This window comes from Sapajus apella, unplaced genomic scaffold, assembly GCF_009761245.1.
Source record: "Sapajus apella isolate SASKATOON/1434 unplaced genomic scaffold, GSC_monkey_1.0 scaffold612, whole genome shotgun sequence".
NCBI lineage: Eukaryota > Metazoa > Chordata > Mammalia > Primates > Cebidae > Sapajus > Sapajus apella.
This window is the reverse complement of record NW_022437538.1, coordinates 1-14,613: the sequence shown is the minus strand read 5'-3', so window position 1 is coordinate 14,613 and position 14,613 is coordinate 1. Positions and strand designations below refer to the sequence as shown.

Here is a 14,613-nt window from a genome sequence, read left to right as displayed (position 1 = left end):
CATCCATACTTTAAATTTTAAAAATATGAAATAATGAAATACTTAGCAGATACAATTAATAAATTATGTATATATAATGATATTTCTACTTCATATTATGGCTACAAAGGTCAGGGAAGAGGGAGAGATATAAAAGAGAAAGAAACACAACACATGAGTGTCTTTTTTAAACTTGTTGAAGTTCAACCCAGGAGAAGGGAGGGGAGGGAAGGTTAAAGTTCTGATTCATCAACAAATACTACTTTATTTGTTAAAAATACAAAGCTAGGCCGGGCCCAATGTCTCACGCCTGTAATTCCAGCATCTTGGGAGGCTGAGGCAGGTGGGTCACCTGAGGTCAGGAGTTTGAGACCAGCCCGACTAACATGGTGAAACCCCATCTGAGCCTGAGGCAGGAGAATCGCTTGAACCAGGGAGGCAGAGGTTGCAGTGAGCTGAGATCGCACTGCTGCACTGCAGCCTGGCTGACAGAGCAAGACTCCAGATCCATTCAAAAAAAAAAAAAAAAAGGAAAGAAAGAAAAAAAAAAAAGAAAAATGGAAAGACAGGAGTGGGTCCTTGAGATAGCTGGTTCGAGTAGAACTCAGACATCAAAATTGAAACCCGCCCAATTTTCCAAAAAGCCGGATGCTCATAGAACTGAAGCTTGAGATACATCGGTACACCTACCGCCTGTTGACATTCCCTCCTCTTCGTCCCTCTGTTTTCCTTCCCTGCTATATAAGCCCCTAACTTTAGTCAGGGGGAGAGACAGATTGGAGGTTTGTCTGCCCTCTTACCGGCTGATGTAACCAGAATAGAGCCTTCTTCCCTGGCAATACTGGCTATCTCAGTGATAGGCTTTCTGTGTGGTGAGCAGCCAGACCTAGACCAAGCTCCTGGCAATCCAAAACAAAATCATAATTTTGTTTTGCTCTTTGCACCCTTGGAACCCCACCTGGGAGGGGCAGTCAAGGCAGACTTTCCAGAGAAAGTGATGCTGAAACAGAAATTTTGAAGAGCAAGGATTACCAAGCAAAGAACATTCCAGGAGAAGAAGCAGGAGGTGTGAAGGTAGAGGCCCTCAGGCGAGGGTGTTAATGGAATCGAAAACGGTTCAGAACCCCAGGTGGACGGTCAAGGTAGCAATGAGAGGACGTGGGACAGGAGACCACAGCGCTGCCCCAGGGTGACTGGAAGGCGACTTGAGAGGGGAGCTGGGGCGAGACAGGTGCAGGGGTTGAGGATGAGAAAGGTACAGAGTGGCTGGAGGAATCTCACCTGTAAGCACTTCAGGATGGGATGTCTGGATCCTGGTGCCAGTGACTGTGCGCTGGGGCGAGAGCCACCCTCGCCAGGGGTGCAGGGAGGCGAAAGGAGGGCCTGGGGCTGCGAGTCCGCCACACAGCGCCCTCATTTGTGCGCAGCCCCGGAGGTCTAGAGTGGGGAAGCACCCAACCCTCCCCCAGGGCCCAACCGAGCACCGCAGCGGGAGGTACGGGGTTGTCAAATGACAGTTTTGAGGTTCTAGATTGCCAAAAGAGCTAGTGACCGGTCTAGGGCACCGTGCCGTCTGGCATCTCCCTGGAGGCCGTGCGCCTGGCCCGAGGCTCAGCGCAGATCCGCAGTCGCCGGGTCAGTGCGGGCCCCGGAGTGGATCCGCGGGGCGGGGCGGGGCACTGCCCTTGCCCCGAGCTCGGCAGCCGCGGCCCAGGGGCGGGGGCGGCGAGATGCGGAAGTGCCCGGGCGGTTGGCGGACCGGCGGGAGGCGCAGCCCGGGCAGAGCTCAGCTTGGCCCCGCCGTCCGGCCGGTCTCCTGGGCGCAGCCACGCAGGCGCACCGCAGACAGGTGGGTCCCGGCCGCTGCGCGCTCCTCTCCGCGTCCCCGCCCGGCGCGCCTCTAGGGTAGTGGGAGCGGTACCAGCTACTGCCCACCCCCAAGTCCAGGCCTCGCCCCAGGCCTGCGCCCCCCAGGCAACTGTGGGCGGCGGGATAAGGACTGGAGTAGGGCGGGGTCCGCGTCCAGTTGTGCCTGGAGAGCGAGCTCGGGTGGGTGCCTACGGCAGGGCGCGCCCCGCCGGCCTGGGACCTCCAAGGCGCCTCCCACGTCCCGATCAGTTTGGGGTGCTGGCGCCCGGGGAGCCCCGAGGCCCAGGCGGCGGAGTCGGCACCGCTGAGGGTGGAGGCGCCAACTCTGCTGCTCTCCTTCCCCTTCGCCATCGCCCAGGCTGAGGGCTCCCGGACGCCCCGCAGGAGGCTGGCTTGGACCACCTAGGAGCGAGGCCAGATCCCTACTTTCGATGCACTCGCCCTTGCTCTTCCTGGGCCACCCTCACCCTTTTGGAAAAGAGGTTGAGGTTTAAAACGTTCATCCCCCGGGATCTTGAGGCCGATAGCAGGAATTGTGCTAGAGTTTGGGGGAAGACGGTGTCAGGTAGAGGCGGCGTCCCTGGGCTGGTGGCAGGGAATGATAGACGCCAGGCCCCGGAGCAGCGGAGAAGGATGGGGCGCAATAGTTCCTGAGCTGGTTTCTGTAGGGCCTGCCCCAGAACTTAAGGCAGCAACAATGAAGAGGCTAAACGTGAAGGAAAAGTAAGACTAGCGTGGCCGCAATGCAGAGGGAGATGGCGAGATCTATGGACCCCAGGAGCGGCAAGAGCGGGTACCGGGAGCAGAGGCGGGAGCGGGGGACTTTCCCAACCTCGCAGCCACGCTGGGCAAAGCAGGTGCTGCTCCTCCAGCGGCAGGAGGAGCGGTCCAGAGGCCGACCCCAGAGGTGTGGGCGGTTCTGCGGGCTCGCCCAAGGGGTGTGCCCCGGTGGTGCCAGGGGGAGGCGTAGGGGTGGAGGGGAGCGGGGCAGGGGCGGAGGACTGGCCTGGGCCTGGGCTCCCCGAGGGCCCAGAGTGGGGATAAGTAACCAGGACCAGAGAGGGCTCGGCTGTATGGATGTAGGAACCTCCTTTCTGCCCACGCTCCCAGTAGTTATGGGACCTGGGGTGCTGGGGCTGAGGGACTCCAAGAGTCTAGGGAGGCACTGGGAAATCACCCTTTTTTATCTAAAGGCCCTACTTTGGGGTTTTCCCCCTCTACCCTGGTCTTCCCCCACCATGCCCCTGGGAGGAACAGAAAGCAGCTTCTTCCCGGGCACCTGTTGTCCAGAGCCTCAGCCTATCTGGACCAGGGGAGCAGCAGGGCCCAGGGTGTGGGCAGCTCACCCGAAGGGCTGGGATTTAGGGTCAGAGCCTGTACAGGGAACTCCTTGTCCTCTCCCTGAGCTGGGTGTGGGTTTGCAAGGAGACATGTGACCTAGACCAACCCTGGGCACAGCAGGACCTGATGTCTGGCCACTCTTATGAGGATCAAGGATGGCTGTGGCACTTCCTCCCTCCCCCACTGGCCCCCTGGTGCCCAAGCCTTGCAGCTCCTGGGTGATGGTGGGGCACTGTCTCCTGGGCTCCAGCAGGGCCCTGGGTTGAGCTTCGGGCTCTCTCCCTTCAGCAGGGCCTTTAGGGCGCCCTCTGGATGCGTTGCTGCCTCACCCACTTGAGGGGGCTTCCTCAGGCCCTCAGCTGTTGGATTTCCCTCCTTTCAGGGGCTCAGGTCCATAGACTTAGGTCTAAGGCTGCATACATTTCACCCAGAGCCTCCAGAGCCTGGGACAGCAGACCTGTTCTGACAATGAACTTCTGAAGTCATGGGCCTTGATTGCGGTGGTCTGAATCAGATCTAGCCCTTTTCAGGGAAGGAGGGAGCTTCTGGGAGGATGAATGCAGCTCGGGTTAGAGCTCGTGTGGACCTGGCTGCAGGCAAAAGTCTAGAGGCTGAGTCCCTTATGTGGCATGGTGGACAGACCCTCACCCAGCACAGCCGGGCTTGTCGCCGGGGCTCCTACTCCACACCCCTCCCTAAGCTGCCCGTATGGTTGCTGCCCTCTGATGCTGAGGCTGGAGTAGTCATTTCAAAACCTTGTTCTGCATTATACAGCCGTGTCGACTGGGCGCAGTGGCTCATGCCTGTAATCCTAGCACTTTGGGAGACCCAGCAGGGCAGATTGCCTGAGCTCAGGAGTTTGAGATGAGCCTGGGCAACACAGTGAAATCCCATCTCTACTAAAATACAAAAAATTAGCCGGGCATGGCAGTGTGCAACTGTAGTCCCGGCTGTTCAGGAGGCTGAGACAGGAGAATTGCTTGAACCGGGGAGGAGAGGTTGCAGTGAGCCGAGCTCATGCCGCTGTACTCCAGCCTGGGCCACACAAGTGAAACTGTCTAAAAAAAAAAAAAAAAAAAAAAGCCATGTTGGGCAGATCTAGACTGCTGGACCGACAGCAGAGGGCAGACAGGCATCCCCTCTGATCTCCCCAGTTCCACCAGCACTGGCACAGCCTCAGCCCAGGGCGTCATCAATGAAGCTCTCCCTGACTCTGCGCAGACAGAGCTTCCTCCGGCCACCCTCACTCAGCCAGAATTGTGTGCTGCTGGTGACTGGCACCCCCCTATTCTAGGGCCAAGGCCTCTCAGGGGTCTACAAATACAAAAATGGGTGGGGGCACACCCTTGCTACAAACCACACTAAATGCATAATGACTGCCTGCAGGTTTGGGGGGCAGGGAACAGCTCTGGGCAGGAGGTTGGAAATTTGGTCTGGGGGATCAACTCATGAATTTTCTCTGCATCCCTTCCCTCCCTCCCTCAGCCCACAGTGAGTCTGGCTTCTGAGTTGTCCCAGCCTGGCCACTTTCATTTCCCCTGTGGTTGGGTGGCCGCTGGGGCAGAAAGCGGAACTAAGCCCCCATGTTCTGAGGCCGGGGCAGGGCTGGAGGGTTCTGAACACCTCCCTGTCCCGGCCCCAGGGCCAGGCCAGGGCCTGCCTTACCTCTCTTGGGACCTTGGCAGCCAAGCTGGGCTCTGAGGGAGGCCTGCGAGGCAAGATGCTAACAGCTCAGAGAGAGCACTAGGCAGATGCAACCCCAAAAGGTACTGGGCAGTGAATTTCAGGGGAAACTGAGGCTCTGTGCTGCAAGGTCCAAGCAGGCCGGGAAAGACAGAGGGAATTCAGCTCAAATCTTTGCTTCTTACTTGCTGAGCAACACATTCACCTCTGATGGGCTGTGCTGTATAATGGCCCAGTTCTGTCTTCCACGCTGGGGTCTCCAATGAAAAGCCAAGGGCATGGGTAAGGGGAGGAGAGAGGGACAGAAGGGGGCTCAGGACTGTGGAGTGTTTCCAGCTCTGGGCAGATGGAGGGGAGGAGGCAGGGTCCCACCTGCCTGACTCCAGGGAGGCAGCGAGGCTGTGGCCTGGGAGGCAGGACTCCAGCCCCTTTGTAGGTAGTGGTTAGAGCTGTGGCCTCTGCTTCCTGCATCCTTCCTAACAGGCTCTGGCAGGTGTTAGGGCCTTCCTAAGTGCTGCACGAATGCACATCCACTGGGAGGAGAAGGGGTGGACCAGGAATCTAGGAGATGAAGGGCCCTAGAGAGGTAACATCTCAGTTTGGTGGCTGCTGTCATTGGAGGTAGGTTGAGTTGGTTGATGGGATTTCTCTAAAGATGTCGAGATTGGGGAACTTCCTCCCAGAGGGAAACTGAGGAAGAAAGGTAGCTCTGAGAGCTGGGTGTGGAAACCCAGCCTCATTCACATGTTCTGCTTTCCTCCAGGTGCCCTGGGAACTTGAGATGAGATTTTTTTTTTTTTTTTCACTCTTGTTGCCCAGGCTGGAGTGCAATGGCTCTATCTCGGCTCACCACAAGCTCCACGTCCCAGGTTCAAGCAGTTCTTCTGCCTCAGCCTCCTGAGTAGCTGGGATCACTGGCATGCACCACCACGCCCGGCTAATTTTTTGTATTTTTAGTAGAGATGGGGTTTCTCCATGTTGGTCAGGCTGGTCTTGAACTCCCGACCTCAGGTGATCTGCCTGCCTTGACCTCCCAAAGTGCTGGCATTACAGGCATGAGCCACCACCCCCAGCCAAGATGAGATTCTTGTTGAGGGCATCTCCGGAGGGGATTCTCAGGGGATGGAGGGTGAGAAAACTTGGGCAGGGAAGAACTAAAACGGGGATGTGGACTGAGAGGGAGGCTGGCTTCAGGCTGAGCCCATGGGAGTGCTCGCTGCCCCAGGTAGCCCAGCTTCAGACAAGACAGCCGGCTTTTGTCCCTAGCATCGGGCAGTCACTGACTGTGGCTGTCCCCCCAGAGTGAGGGGTGGGCCTAACCTGTGTTGTGAGCAGTGGAAGGCAGTTCTCTGGCCAAGGGGCTGCTCACTGCTGTTAGCGGCTGGAGGATGGATGCCCCTGCCTGGTAAAAGGCATTGGCTGGGGGCACCCACAGCATTCACTGACTCATAACTCTTCCTTGCCTTCCCCCAAACACAAAATTCTGTGACACTGACAAGAAAGTTGATCCTTGGAAAAGAAAGTTGGCCTTAAATACCTAAACGGACTAGAGAGACTATTCTTTGGGGCCCATAGCTTGACCTGTGAGCACCCTGTTGCCATCCACCTGCAGACCTGCTGAGTCCCCTCTGGCTTTCTCCTGCAGACCCCTCTGCCATGAACCAGTCCATCCCAGGGGCTCCCACCCCGCCCCGCCGCGTGCGGCTGAAGCCCTGGCTGGTGGCCCAGGTGAACAGCTGCCAGTACCCAGGGCTTCAGTGGGTCAACGGGGAAAAGAAATTCTTCTACATCCCCTGGAGGCATGCCACAAGGCATGGTCCCAGCCAGGACGGAGATAACACCATCTTCAAGGTAAGCCCTGGCAAGGAGGCTGTCTGGACCTCCAGGGTACCCAGTCCCTAGAACAGGAGCACACATAACACGGACAGCTCCTCAAGGCTGGCCACTCACCCAGCTGCCGTGCTGCTGTGGACACCAGGCCCGGACTAAGGAAATGCAGACATAGCCACAGGTCACAGCTTTTCTTTTTTCTTTTTTTTTTTTGAGATGGAGTCTCACTCTGTCGCCAGGCTGGAGTGCAGTGGCACAATCTCGGCTCACTGCAACCTCCGCCTCCTGGGTTCAAGCGATTCTCGTGCCTCAGCCTCCTGAATAGCTGGGATTACAGGCGCTCGCCAGCACACCAGCTAATTTTTGTATTTGTAGTAGAGACGGGATTTCACCATGTTGGTCAGGCTGGTCTCAAACTCCTGACCTCAGGTGATCTGCCTGCCTCAGCCTCCCAAAGTGCTGGGATTACAGGCATGAGCCACCGTGCCCGGCCTAGGGCACACCTCTTCCAGCCTGCACCCCAGAGCAATGTGGGGACTAAGGGTCCACGGAAGACTTTCCCATAACTGGTCATACTCACTCTTTGTTCTTGTCTTACTTCTGTTACTCATGAGGATATGTTCACTGCACACATATGCTAAAGGAAGCCAAAAATCCACCTATCATTATTCTAAAATTTTTATTTTAAATTAGTATATATTTATGGGTTCACCGGTTCACCACTGTGTATAGTAATGATTTGATAAGTATAGTGATCAGATCAGGTAATTAGCATATCCATAATCTCAAACATTTGTCATTTCTTTGTGTTGGGAACAAACTATTTTTAATATGAGATTCAGACATATCAATCTTTTAATTTTTTGATTAATTTTTTTTTGAGACAGGGCCTCACACTGTTGATCAGGCTTGAATTTTTTTTTTTTTTTTTTTTTTTTTTTTGAGACAGGGTCTAACTCTGTCACCCAGGCTAGAGTGCAGTGTGGTGATCTCAGCTCACTGCAGCCTCAAACCCCTAGAGTCAAGCAATCTGCCCACCTCGGCCTCCCAGACTGCTGGGATTACAGGTGTGAGCCACTGCACCTGGCCCAATCTTTTTTCTTTAATTGACATATAACAATTATACATATGTACCCTTTTTTTTTTTTTAAGAGACGAGGTGTTGCTCTGTTGCCTAGGCTGGTGAGCAGTGGTGCAGTCATAGCTCACTGCAACCTTCAACTCAGCTCAAGTGATCCTCCAGCCTCAGCTTCCTGAGGAGCTGTGACTACAGGTATATGCCACCATGCCCAGCTAATTTTTTTTTTTAGACTGAGTCTTGCTGTCTCCCTGACGAGTGAAGTGGTGCAATCTCAGTTCACGGCAACTTCTCCCACCTGGATTCAAGCAATCCTCCTGCCTCAGCCTCCCGAGTAGCTGGGATTACAGATGCCCGACACCACACCGGCTAATTTTTTTTTTTTTTTTTTAATTTTTAGTAGAGATGAGGTTTTACTATCTTGGCCAGGCTAGTCTTGAATTCCTGACCTCATGATCCACCTGCCTCAGCCTCCCAAAGTGCTGGGATTGCAGGCATGAGCCACCGTGCTCAGCCTAATTGTTTGATTTTGATTTTTGTAAAGATGAGGTCTCACTTTGTTGCCCTGGCTGGTCTCAAGCTCCTGGGCTCAAGTGATCCTCCCACCTCAGCCTCCTGAGTAGCTGGTAGCACAGGCGCAAGCCACTGTGCTCTCTCCAGTAATGCTAGGATATACCCAGCATAATAGTTTTTGCTTACATTTTTAGTTTTCTACACGTGAGTGTATATGAAATGCAAAATTGGAATCAAGTGATATGTCTTGTCTTATAAGCTGGATTTTTTTTCACCCCAATATCAGGTTCAGCTTTCCTTTCCAACATAATCCACACCACTACTCGTGACTGTAGAATTTCCACTGGAAGGTTTTAGCACAATTTGGTCACCGATTCTTGGTGTTTGGATACTTGAGGTTGCTTTTAAAACCCAAAGTTAAAAACCATATTGTCATGTAGGCTGTCTTAACGCTTCCCTTTTTTTTTATCCTCAATTATTTTGGAGGTTGATTTCCTAGAGTTGAAAATCGCTGGGCCAAAGGCGAGGCTTATTTTTTACAGCTTCGGATACGTATTTTCTTAGTTTTTGGACTTGATCCTTACCTTTCCAAAGTTCTGTTGCTAAGCCATTTTTTATTTTTGTATAGGTAATACAGTTATACAAGTCAACATTAAAAGGCATAGAATGGTTTAGAGCAAAAAAATCTCCCTCCTATCCTGTTTCGCCACCAGCCTCTCCCTTTCCCTAGAGGCAGCAGTGTTCTCATTTTCTTTTTTTAGCTTTCCTGAGATGTTTTTATGCACATATAAGCAAGTATGCACTATCGTTTCCTCTACTTTTCTTTTTTCATTTTCATTTTTTTTTTTTTTTTGAGATGGAGTCTCGCTCTGTTGCCCAGGCTGGAGTGCAGTGGCGTGATCTTGGCTCACCATAATCTCTGCCTCCCGGGTCCAAGCAATTCTTCAGTCTCAGCCTCCCAAGTAGCTGGGATTATGGGTGCGTGCCACCATGCCTGGCTAATTTTTGTATTTTTAGTAGAGATAGGGTTTCATCATGTTGATCAGGCTGGTCTCGAACTGCTGACCTCACGATCCACCCACCTCGGCCTCCCAAAGTTCTGGGATTACAGGCACGAGCCACCGTGCCCAGCCTCCTCTACTTTTCATAGAAATGCTAGATGTCTGCATATCCATCTGTACTTAATACTTCTTGACAATTGCTGCATGTCAGTATACAAACAGTTTCCTGCTTTTTGTTTTTTTGTGCTGCCTGGTATTTTCATTCAATGGGTTGGCCATCATTTCACCAGCCCCTCATTGATGGATGTTGCATTGGGTATTTTGGGTCATCTTTTATACACAGTGCCACTGTGAATAACCTTGTATGTACAATATTTTGTGTGAATGCTTCTTTGATATTTAGGATGAATTCCTAGAAATCAAATAGCTGGGTTAAAGGGTTAGAAAGAAACATTGGTAATCCTCACCTCACCTAATTGCCATTCAAAATAAACCAACAGCTCCAGTGTAGTGAGCCCATCCTATGTGCAGGCGTAGCTCTGAGTGCTTTATGGACATCAAACCCACTCATTGTCTTTGAGCCAGGGTATCACTCTGTCACCCAGACTGGAGTGAAGCACATAGTCACGGCTCACTGCAGCCTCCATCTCTCCAGCTCAAGCAATCCTCCCACCTCAGCCTCCTGAGTAGCTGGGACCACAGGCGCCCATCACTATGCCCAGCTAATTTGTTGTATTTTTTGTAGAGACAAGAGTCTTGCTATGTTGCCTAGGCTGGTCTCCAACTCCTGGGCTCAAGCGATCCTCCCACCTCAGCCTCCCAAAATGTTGGGATTACAGGCGTGAGCCACTGTGCCTAGCCAACATCAACCCCTTGAGTCTTCACTGCCCCTCCATGAGGTGGGCACTGTGAGATCACGAGAAAGGGAGGCAGTGACATGGCCTGGCACACAGCTGGCAGGGGGCACATTCCAGATTCGGACCCAGCCTGGCTCCATTGTGCTAACTCTTATCCCCTATGCTGTCCTTAGAGATCACACCGGTTCACGTTGCCGGAAGCAGGGACTGTGGATACATCTCACAGCCCCTAGATTCCATGGAGTTTGCTGGCAGCCTGAGGGCTGAGGCAGGACTGTGGCAGATCCCCATGCTGCAAACAAGGTCTGGGCTCAGTGAGGCTCAGCCTGTGGCCGAAGGTCTCCCCACGCAGTGGGGTCTCCTATGGAATGGGAAGCAGACAGGGGCTGTGGTGGAGACAAAATTCTCTGTGGTCAGCTGTCTCTTCCTGGCCCAGGCCTGGGCCAAGGAGACAGGGAAATACACTGAAGGGGTGGATGAAGCCGATCCAGCCAAGTGGAAGGCCAACCTGCGCTGCGCCCTTAACAAGAGCCGAGACTTCCGCCTCATCTACGACGGGCCCCGGGACATGCCACCTCAGCCCTACAAGATCTACGAGGTCTGCTCCAATGGCCCTGCTCCCACAGGTATCAGGCCTAGCTCTGTGTGAGCCACCTGGGAGGCTGTGCAATGACCCGGCCTCTAGCCATGAGCTGCTGAGTGCGGGCAGGCCAGGGCCCCTCTAGCATGCAGTGGTCCAGGACATGCTGCCACAGCTTCCACTAGGTCATGACACCCAGGGCTTCCAGGAGTGGCTGGGATGGGTCACTGGTGGATCAGGATGGCTTGGCATGCAGTCAGGGACCTGGGTTCTTCTTCCTTACCATTGCCCTTGTTCTGGCTTCTGGTTCCAGCCTAGGTCTCGTGGCCCATGGAGTTGGGGAGGTCTTTCCCCATCCTGGTGGCTGTGCCCTCCCTCTTGCCCTGTGTTGGGGCAGCTCTGGGGAGGGCAGAAGCCGCACAGGAGCTACAGGCAGCCTCTCGGGGGATCTGGCTCCTCCTCTGACGTTGACTCCTTGACTGTCCTTCTTTTCTCTCCCCACTGTGCAGAGTCCCAGCCCCCTGAGGATTACTCTATTCCAGGAGAGGAGGAGGAGGAGGAAGAGGAAGAGGTGAGAGTGGGTCGGGGAGGCAGATGGGGCCCTGGGCGGGCTCTCTGCTGTCCCAGTGGCCTTAGGCCAAAGTCTGGCTCCCCTGGAGGCCCGTGGTCCTCTCAGTGGCTCTTCTCCTTGTTTCTTCTCCTGGGATTCTGAACGATAAGAGCACAGTCCCCACCTGCTCCTTCCCAGGACATTGTCGTTATTCTGCATGTGTGACCCGAGCAGCAGTTTGGGCTTGGTAGGTCTGACTCCCCGCAGAAGGCAAATGAGGAAAGTGAGGCACAGGGCTTTTCTGACCTGTCTGGGATGGCTGAGCTGGGACCGCAGGCAGGGTCTTGCCTGCGTTAAGCGGAGACTGGGAGAGTAGCCTCATGGTTCTCGCGTGTTATTTCCCCAGCTCAGTGGAATAACCTGTCCTCCCTTCTCTCCATCTCTTCCCTCCTTTGCCTGTGGCATCCCTTCAGCTGCAGAGGATGTTGCCAAGTCTGAGCCTCACAGGTGAGGCTGGGAGGTGGTGGTGGTTGGGAATCTAGTATACGGAGGAGCTATAGGTACTATAGGTACCTGGGAGGGGGCTGATGGGAGGCTGGGGTGGCCCAGGGCTGGGAGTAGGTGGGCCCAGGAGGCAGTTCCTGGAGGTGGCACTGACAGCCGTCCATACACACTCTTTAGATGCAGTGCCGCCAGGCCCCGCCATGGCACCCTATTCTTTACCCAAAGAGGATGTCAAGTGGCCACCCACTCTGCAGCCGCCCACTCTGCAACCACCCGTGGTGCTGGGTCCCCCTGCTCCGGACCCCAGTCCCCTGGCTCCTCCCCTTGGCAACCCTGCTGGCTTCAGGGAGCTTCTCCCTGAGGTCCTGGAGCCTGGGCCCCTGGCTGCCAGCCTGCCCCCTGCAGGCGAACAGCTCCTGCCCGACCTGCTGATCAGCCCCCACATGCTGCCTCGTAAGGGACCCACGGCTGGGCAGGGGGAAGCAATGCTGGGGGCGGTGGTAGGATTGGCAAGGAGGGTGGAGGGTGCTGGAGCCCCTTGAATGGGGAGAGAAAGTGGGAGGGCTGATGGGGCTGGGCCTGGCCACTGGGAGGCAGAATGGGGAGGTGTGAGGCTCAAGGATGGGGTGGGCCTGCCCTTCTGCCCCACAGTGACCGACCTGGAGATCAAGTTCCAATACCGGGGGCGGCCACCCCGAGCCCTCACCATCAGCAACCCCCACGGCTGCCGGCTCTTCTACAGCCAGCTGGAGGCCACCCAGGAGCAGGTGGAACTCTTCGGCCCCATAAGCCTGGAGCAAGTGCGCTTCCCCAGCCCTGAGGACATCCCCAGCGACAAGCAGCGCTTCTACACGAACCAGCTGCTGGACGTCCTGGACCGCGGGCTCATCCTCCAGCTCCAGGGCCAGGACCTGTATGCCATCCGCCTGTGTCAGTGCAAGGTGTTCTGGAGCGGGCCTTGTGCCTCAGCCCATGACTCATGCCCAAACCCCATCCAGCGGGAGGTCAAGACCAAGCTCTTCAGCCTGGAGCACTTTCTCAATGGTGAGTGGCTGAAGTCGTGATCCTCCCGGCCACCTCTTGCCCAGGAACACGGTTCCAGCCTCTGACTAGGAAACTTGATCTTGATGCAGAGCTCATCCTGTTCCAGAAGGGGCAGACCAACACCCCACCACCCTTTGAGATCTTCTTCTGCTTTGGGGAAGAATGGCCTGACCGCAAACCCCGAGAGAAGAAGCTCATTACTGTACAGGTACGTCTCCCCTGCCCCAAAGTCAGTCCTGGCTTGACTTTGGCGAATCCCGGGGCTAGGCCCTTGCCCCAGGCTGGAGGCTGAGGGCTCCCCGAACAGCGTGAACTTGGCCGCCAGAGACTATCAAGGCTCAGGGCCAGAGAATGCAGTCTATTACTCACCCCTGATGGCTGCCCTCATGCACAGCTGGATCTGGCAGCCCTGCCATGGGTCTCCCTGTCTTATCTCCTTTTTGCCTCCCAGGTGGTGCCTGTAGCAGCTCGAATGCTGTTGGAGATGTTCTCAGGGGAGCTATCTTGGTCAGCAGATAGCATCCGGCTACAGATCTCAAACCCAGACCTCAAAGACCGCATGGTGGAGCAGTTCAAGGAGCTTCATCACATCTGGCAGTCTCAGCAGCGGTTGCAGCCTGTGGCCCAGGCCCCTCCTGGCGCAGGCCTTGGTGCTGGCCAGGGGCCCTGGACTATGCACCCAGCTGGCATGCAGTAACAAGGCTGCAGATGGTGACTGGCCCTGGCTTCCTGGGTGGCTGTGCAGACTAATTTGGAGGTATGACAGCCCCGGTGAGCACTGCCTGGCTGCAGGGTCCCACCTCTGGGTTTCCTGGAAGTGGATTTGGGCCAAGAAGGAGCAGGGAGAGAGGCCTGAGCCCCAGCTTCTCCCTCAAAGCTTTGCTTTGAGGGTTCTGTTTTCCTGTGCCCCTCTCCTGGGCTCTCTCTAGTCTGGTCAGCCTGGCTCCTGAGAAACTCAGCCATGAGCAAGGAAGGAACGCCCCCCCACCCCCAACCCTCAGGCCTAGTTTACAGGAAGAATTGCCTAAGGGTGGCCCACTCTTGTGATTGCCCCATTTCCTCTGGCAAAAAAGCCAAAGAGTGTTGTGGGCCAAGTCCCCCCGAAAGGCCTCTGCAGGGCATGGCCCAGATTTCCCTGGTTTGAGCCTCACTTCCTCATCTTCCTCTCCTCTGAGATAGACATGAGTGACCACTTAGGTATCACATCAGATGCTCAAGGCTGGCAGCTCCCCCTTTTCTTGAGAGTCCAAGAACCTGAGGTAGAAAGAATTTTTATGTATTTTTGGATTAATAAATGTTAAAAACAGACTCAGCTGTTTCTTTCCTTTTTCTGCTACCAGTTGCTCCCATGCTGCTCTACCAGGCCCTGTTTCGGATGCCAGCTGTCCCCCGAGCACCTGCCCCCTGCTTGTGGCCATTGGCATTGGGAGGGCCTACCTTCTGGGCTGATGAGTCAGTTGGGCCTTCATAAACACTCACCTAGCTGGCTTTGCTTTCCAGGAGGAAGCTGGCTGAAGCAAGGGTGTGGAATTTTAAATGTGTGCACAGTCTAGAAAACTGTCAGAATCAGTTTTCTCATAAGAAATGGTGGAAAAGGACAGGCTAGCACTGCAGCTGCATTTGGCACCATTCAAATCTGTCATCCTCGAGTATACTCCTGTGCTATTAAACACATCAGGGCAATGCATACAAACCGTCCTGATATATTTAATGTACTTATTATATTGTCCCCTGAGGTTGGGGGAGTGAGGTCTCACCGTTAGTCCTCCCAGAGCTGGCTGTTA

At 54.8% G+C, this 14,613-nt stretch overlaps 1 protein-coding gene across 4 annotated transcripts; it reads left to right on the top strand.

The window, feature by feature from the left end:
* The first annotated feature begins 1,662 nt into the window (after positions 1 to 1,662).
* LOC116546131 (interferon regulatory factor 5) lies at positions 1,663 to 14,137 on the top strand. Of its 4 annotated transcripts, none has more exons than XM_032272469.1 (9): positions 1,663 to 1,828; positions 6,518 to 6,723; positions 10,588 to 10,777; positions 11,241 to 11,302; positions 11,755 to 11,788; positions 12,011 to 12,238; positions 12,437 to 12,829; positions 12,919 to 13,037; positions 13,281 to 14,137. In XM_032272469.1, the coding sequence occupies exons 2-9, from the start codon at positions 6,529 to 6,531 to the stop codon at positions 13,524 to 13,526; spliced, it is 1,467 nt and encodes a 488-aa protein (XP_032128360.1). In that variant the 5' UTR covers positions 1,663 to 1,828; positions 6,518 to 6,528; the 3' UTR covers positions 13,527 to 14,137. The 4 variants fall into 4 exon arrangements, with proteins under 4 accessions (XP_032128360.1, XP_032128358.1, XP_032128361.1 ...); XM_032272467.1 differs by having other exon boundaries at positions 11,963 to 12,238; XM_032272468.1 differs by lacking the exon at positions 1,663 to 1,828 and adding an exon at positions 4,222 to 5,493 and having other exon boundaries at positions 11,963 to 12,238.
* Positions 14,138 to 14,613: the final 476 nt, after the last annotated feature.